This window comes from Trachemys scripta, chromosome 14, assembly GCF_013100865.1.
Source record: "Trachemys scripta elegans isolate TJP31775 chromosome 14, CAS_Tse_1.0, whole genome shotgun sequence".
In the NCBI taxonomy this organism is placed as follows: Eukaryota; Metazoa; Chordata; order Testudines; family Emydidae; genus Trachemys; species Trachemys scripta.
The window spans coordinates 34,708,822-34,715,124 of NC_048311.1; the positions used below are offsets into that span (position 1 = coordinate 34,708,822).

General features: G+C 52.9%; 2 protein-coding genes across 3 annotated transcripts in view; both read right to left on the reverse strand.

Annotated features, from left to right (window-relative positions):
* LOC117887776 (guanine nucleotide-binding protein G(o) subunit alpha-like) overlaps window positions 1–481 on the reverse strand; it is a gene marked incomplete in the record, with an annotated part of 20,767 nt that extends 20,286 nt beyond the window's left edge. Inside the window, 1 exon segment of the mRNA XM_034790497.1 lies at window positions 200–481. Within this exon segment, the coding sequence (XP_034646388.1) occupies window positions 200–329 (130 nt within the window).
* A 1,243-nt stretch (window positions 482–1,724) lies between these two features.
* The window catches only part of PCYT2 (phosphate cytidylyltransferase 2, ethanolamine), a 25,161-nt gene continuing 20,582 nt past the window's right edge, over window positions 1,725–6,303 (reverse strand). For both annotated transcript variants that reach the window (XM_034789859.1, XM_034789860.1), the window contains 4 exons: window positions 4,438–4,503; window positions 4,013–4,078; window positions 3,415–3,503; window positions 1,725–2,122 (listed from right to left, as the gene is read on the reverse strand). In XM_034789859.1, the coding sequence (XP_034645750.1) occupies window positions 2,014–2,122; window positions 3,415–3,503; window positions 4,013–4,078; window positions 4,438–4,503 (330 nt within the window). In that variant the 3' untranslated portion in view covers window positions 1,725–2,013. The remainder of the gene's footprint in view (window positions 2,123–3,414; window positions 3,504–4,012; window positions 4,079–4,437; window positions 4,504–6,303) is intronic.

The window sequence follows — 6,303 nt, forward strand, 5'->3', positions numbered from 1 at the left end:
GGAGCGGGGCCCCGAGGAGGGGGCGGGAGCGGGACCCGGAGCTAGGAGCGGAGCCGGGATCCCGGGAAGGGGGGGCGGGAGCGGCCCCCGGAGCTGGGGAGCGGGACCCGGAGCTGGGGAGCGGGGCCGGGAAGGGGGGGCGGGAGCGGGGTCCCGGGAAGGGGGGGCGGGAGCGGCCCGGGCCCCCCCACGCCCTCACCCAGCAGCAGGATCCGCACCGCGCCCAGCTCCCGCTTCGCCTGCTCGTACAGCTCCCGCTCGATGCGGCGGCTGCGGCCGCGGGCTGCGCTCCGCTGCGCGGCGCCCCGGGAGCCGAGGCAGAGCCCCATGGGCCCGGGGACTTTTCAAACGCCGCCGCCGCGGACCGGAGGCTGCAGGCCCCGCCCAGCCGGCTGCGGAGCGAGGAAGGCGGCAGCCGCCGCTCCGCTCGAAGCGCCGCGTAGCCCGAGCCCGGCACCGGGCTCTCCGGGGCACCGCGGCCGGGGCAGCGCCGGTCGGACACTGGTCGCTGCTCCAGCCGCCCCCGCCACGCCCGGGACACGTGCAGCGCCGCCCGCGGGCCCGGGGCCCCACTCACCACACCCAAACGGCCCAACAAGTTTATTATTTTCCACCACAGGTACAAGAGCGACAGACAGAAAACAGCCAGGCTGGAAGGGGGTGCAGCCCGCCCAACATCCCCCCAGGTGGGACCCAGCGCCCGCTACTCCCCAGCCAGGGTGCTGCCCTCCCACGCACTGGACGGGCAGGCGGAGTGCCCATGCCCTGGTTCGAGTACAGGCGAGATAGCAGCCCACGAGCAGGAACGGGTAGGCAGACTGCCCATGCCCTGGTTAGACGACAGCGAGACAGCAGCCCACGAGCAGGAACAGGCAGGCGGACTGCCCACGCCCTGGTTAGAGGACAGCGAGACAGCAGCCCACAAGCGGTAACCAGCAGACGGACTGCCCACGCCCTGGTTAGAATACAGGCGAGGTAGTAGCCCACGAGCGGGAACGGGCAGCAAAGGCAAGGAGAAAGCCCGCTGTGGTGTGTACTGAGGGCCAAAGTCCACACCCTTGCTGCTGTAGGAAGAGGGGCCAAGGGAAAGCACATGCTTAGTGCAGCTAGTGGCCTCCCTGCTTCCCCTTGGGGAACTATTGGCACTGAGACCTCCCCCCCCCTGCTCCTGCTAGCTGCACTGCCCACCCCACCGATCCCATTTCTCCGTATGGAAGCTGGCAATACATTAGCACCAGCCACAGCCGCCACAGAGCCTTTGCCCCAGCTGTTTGAACCAGTACCAACAGAGCAGAAGCAGCTCTGAGCACTCCAGAAGAGAGCGGCCTGTTCCCAGCACCTGCCCATGCACAGAGCAAGAAGCTCAGCACAGATGGTAGCTGGAGTTTGTCTCCCAAAGACAGCAGCTGATGCTCTGTATCAACTGTGAGGGACACGGCTACAGGTTAAGGGCCTGAATGATTCTCACAGGTGCTAAGTACCCACAACCTCTCACTACAAATTCTAGGTGCTCAGAAGTCAAAATCAAGGGCTTGGGCAGGAGCAGACTCTTCCGTTTGTAAAATTCTTGATGATAGCAAAAAACCCAGGAAGGATGGTCTGAAGCAGAGAGACTCCTAACAGCATAACCAACCAAAATCCCACACCAAGGGGAGCAGAGTCCTGCAGAGGGGACAGCACTTCCCACGTGTCAGAAGCCAAAACTGGCAGAAAGTAAAACCACAACATGTTAAAACATTCATTAGAATTAAAACTTCCTTTAAAGGGGTAAAACAAATCTCCCCCAGGAAAGGAGGTGGCTGGGGGCTGATTAAGAGAAAACAAGGAAGCAGCATCCCAGCTTGTCATCTCTGCACAATCTGCAGTAAGATATGAAGAGGGAAGAATGTGTGAGAAGATGCCTTGTTGGGGCCAGCAGCACTGTCCTTGCCTAGGGTATGCCCTAGGCAGGCTTGCTTCTGCAGAAGAGAGAACACTGCTGTGCTCTCCCCTCCACACTTGTTCTCAATCATCCTAGCTCGGCAGGCCTGTCTCATGCTCCTTTTCCTCCATTTTCTTCATGGCCTCCAGCACAGCCAGCTCTTTTGCTTCTTTCTTCTGGTTCCTGGCTTCAAACTCCAACCTGCAACAAGCAGGAGATTCCATGAAATCCCCCCTCTCCCCTTCATCAATATTCCCAGCAGCCTTTGCCTAGCCTGGAATAAGGGGGCCCATAGCCCTTCTCTTGACCAGCTGGCACTTCAGAAGCTTTACTGCAAGCCCTCTGTAGAGCCACAGCCCTAACTCAGCCTAGCAAGTAGTTCGCATTATGCAGTGCAGGCAAAGGCCCCACAACTTAGATTGTTTGCCCTTCCCCCCAGCCTCTGTCACCTGCCAAGTCGTGCAAGCTGAGAGATTCTAGGATGTGCAGCATACACCAAATGCAAGAAACTGCTCATGTGCAGTAGAAAGGAAAGGGGCAGATCCAGGACACACACCTAATGAAATGGTAAAATAACCTATGCTACTGCTCACAAAGATGATCCTGAAATCCATACACAGCTCTGCCAATGCCTGAGTCCTGCCCAACCCTATTCCAGTTTTAGCCCCTCCTGAAACAGGTGGCTCACTCTGCCAAAACTACCAAACTAGGATTAATAACGGCCCTAGCCAAGGTCCTTGAAAATGAAAGGCTTAGGCTTGAAAGGGCAAAATGCCAACAGCTGGCCAGAGGTGACAGCATAATGGGTTCTCCGCAGCAGGGGAATTCCTAGCCCTCCACATTTAATAAGAATAGTAAATAAATAAAACACAAGCTTCTGTGAGAAACTCAAATAGAGGGCACTAACGTGCTTTAAGACTGAATGAGTGAAAGCCTCACTGGGAGGTAGGAACTACACCTCTATCCCGATATAATGCGACCCGATATAACACGAATTCGGATATAATGTGGTAAAGCAGCGCTCGGGGGGGGGGGGGGGGGGGGGGGGGGGGGGAGGCTGTGCACTCCAGCAGATCAAAACACGTTCGATATAACGCGGTTTCACCTGTAACACGGTAAGATTTTTTGGCTCTTGAGGACAGCATTATATCAGGGTAGAGGTGTACATTAATTTTAGAGATGAGGTAAGGTATGTACATGTGTGTGCTCAGCTGCAGAGTTACATAGGTGGGCATGCATATAAATGGACAGTCTAGCTACTCATTTTCATGTACAGTTTTAGAAACTGGGCCCTAAGTGACTTTCCCCAAGTTCCAAAATAAATCTGTGGCAGAGCTGGGAACAGAAGCCAGGTCTCCTAACTCCAAATTCTGTGCTTTAACCACAAAACCTTCCTCCTCCTCTCTGTTCAGTATGGTTTGTCCTGATGCTGGTTATGGGATCAATCCAGGGCTAAATGTGAGTAGAAGAACCTGGAGGTCAGGAAAGCCAACCTGTTCTTAATGATTCTTTGCACAATCAGGTCTGTAGTAAGGTTGCTGCCACTGTCCACCAGCCGGAAAATGCCACGTCTCTTGGGCTCCTGAAAACAAACACAGCAGGCTAAGACGGGAAGAACATCAAGGTCTTTGGATTTAAAGCCCAGAGAGTGAACAATGAACAGAATCCAAGGCAGGTCCTGAGGGCCCCCAGCCTGGCACAAGATGTAGAATCCTCTCTTAGGAAGCAAAGAAAATCTCTGCTGAAAGCCCACAAGCTGCATGGGTGCAAAGGCAGAAAGTGAGCTGTGCGCTCCACAGATTGACTGCCCAAGGCTGGCGTAGCAGAGCTGAGATTAGAGGATTTTCCACTCTAGCATAAAGGCAACAAAATAAGTCAGAACAAAACAATGACTAATGGAAAGGAACCATTCTGGGTGTTCTGTCGGTTCCGATGCTGCAGCTACGTCACAGGAGGATGGAAGCCAGAGCCGCCTGCCAGGAACTTGTTTGAGTGATGCACAACTTGACATGCACACTCAGCTGTGGAGTATCACCGGAGCCAGGCCACATTCAGCATAAAGGGGGTCAGTGGCAGCTGCTGGAGACTCACCTGGTATGGATCGGAGCCATCCTTATCTGGCACCACCTCAGTCAGCCCATGACACACAAGTTCCACCTGGAGAGATGAGCACATGGTCAGTATTCTAAATTCCTTTCGGAAAGTGCCACTTCTCCATGTCAGTATTACTGGAACCAGATGGGGACCTGCCCCAAACTCTATGCCCACTGCAGGGGCAGCCTGATGAAACACCAAAGCCAACAGCACCACAGAGTCATGAGATGAGACATTTACAAATTGGCTGGTGTTGTGCCAACTCCCCCACACTTAAGTGCTTCCCAATGCCACAGTGTACCTTAGCCAACAGAGTCCTTAACTCTGCCCACTCTCAGCATGCACAGACATACAGTCCAGCAAGTAGCACCTCACATGCACACACACATGCAGCCAAGAATAAAAGAGGAGCTGGCACTCACCTTGAAATGATCCAGCAAATCGGCAGTAACTGCGTACGGGGCACCAATCACCACCTCGGACACATACTGAAGGAGAAGCCAAGCATGATTCCAGACCCATGAAAGCAGAGTCTGGCCCATCCCCCAATAGCGGTCCAGCTGCTCAGTTGTGTGTGTTTGGGGATTTGAATAGGGGAACTGCAGTATTTGGAAAGGGGGCTCTACAGCCAGTGAACAGAATACAAGATCTTTCTCTTCTCTAAAGAGCCTGGGCCTCATTATGGTTCTCCAGGTAGCAACAGGCTAGTGGTGGAGCCAATATGCAATGAGTTTGCACCACAGGGGCAGACACCAGGAACCTGAGAGGGGGATAGTACTTCAGCTTCTCGCTGCTGGAGAACTGCAGCCATGCTTGTGCTATGTGAACTAAGTGTAAAAGGATCTAAAGTAAGAGCAAACAAACATGTTTCTGACATTAATTCTGGTTGAATGCACACTGCAGACCCACAGGGAAAGTATTTCTGGAGCTCCTTTAACCAGAGATTTCTAAAGTGCTTCAGGAATCCTTTCAACCAGTGCAAAGTGCAGGCACTTCTTCGGAAGAATACAGCAACCCTTCTACAGTGCACGACGACGCTTGTCCAGGACACTGTGGTTAACATCGCAACTCTTCATAAGAACGCCTTGGGATCTTTAATGACAAGTGATCATAGCCTTGGTTTTACCTTTACAGCATCAAACTGAGGCATGGATTCAATAGTGCCTTGACAGAAGTTGTGCCAACTACCTGAATGCCAACACCGGCTTCCACAACACTTGGATGTTCAAGTGGTCTGGCACTGACCAAGCCTGCCCTTACTTAGCTCAAGCATCTTATGAGAACATAGCCCATTGTAGCTTGGCAAGCCGGTCAGTTAAAGTCACCTGACTGGTCAATTACTGCCTATTATTTGACCATATTTCAATAGTCAAATATTCCAGCAGGAATACCCTGATGGGGGCAGAGCCCTACTGTTTTGATTGCATCACAGTGCCATGCTTTCATTTTTTACAGCTTCATATCATTGTGTTTCATGTTTCTCTGAGTTAAAATAACTTAGGTAACTTGATTTTTGTAATTAGGCATATGCATCTGTCTAAAGCTAAGCCTATTGGAGGCCATAAAGTCTTACTCTTTTGTTACTGTTCTAATAAATCAGTGCTTTAAAACATCTGACCATGTTTGACATTGACCAGTCAATTTACCAACCCTAGCCCAAGGCACTTTGGCTGCAGAACAGGACAGCTGCGTTTAATTCAAGAAGCAGCATTCTAGCCAGACACTCACCCTGCATGCCAGGACGCTAAGAGTTCTCTCGTGGATGTTCATGATGGGATAGTTCTTCCCTTTGTAGCGATTCACTTCCTATGGGCAAAACACAACAGTTACCATTAGGGCAAGAGATAAGCCCTCCACCCTCCCCTCTATCCCTCCCTACATGAAACTCATTCTGCCACTGTGCGGGACTGTGACTCTCTCCTGAGGGATTCCAGAGAACAATTTGTCCGGCTCAGAGAACATGGCCCCACAAAGAGGATGAAACAGGCATCCCTACTGCTCTGAGCCCACACAGAGAACCTGGCCGCCAGGACAGCTCTCTGCCAGGACTTTAAGAGGCACTCCATACTGACCTGATCAAAGTGCAGTCCAACAATGATGTAGGGTCTCTCGGCCAGCAGGTGCACCTTCTCCAGGAAATCTACGTGCCCAATGTCTACGGCTTTTGTTAAGGATGTGGGACCAGCATCACAGCTGGGGGCGGGAGGAGGAGAGCGATACTAAGAAGCTGCAGTATGAGATGGGAAACCTGAGGAATTTTTGTTACTTGCTGCCCTTGTGCCCTGGGC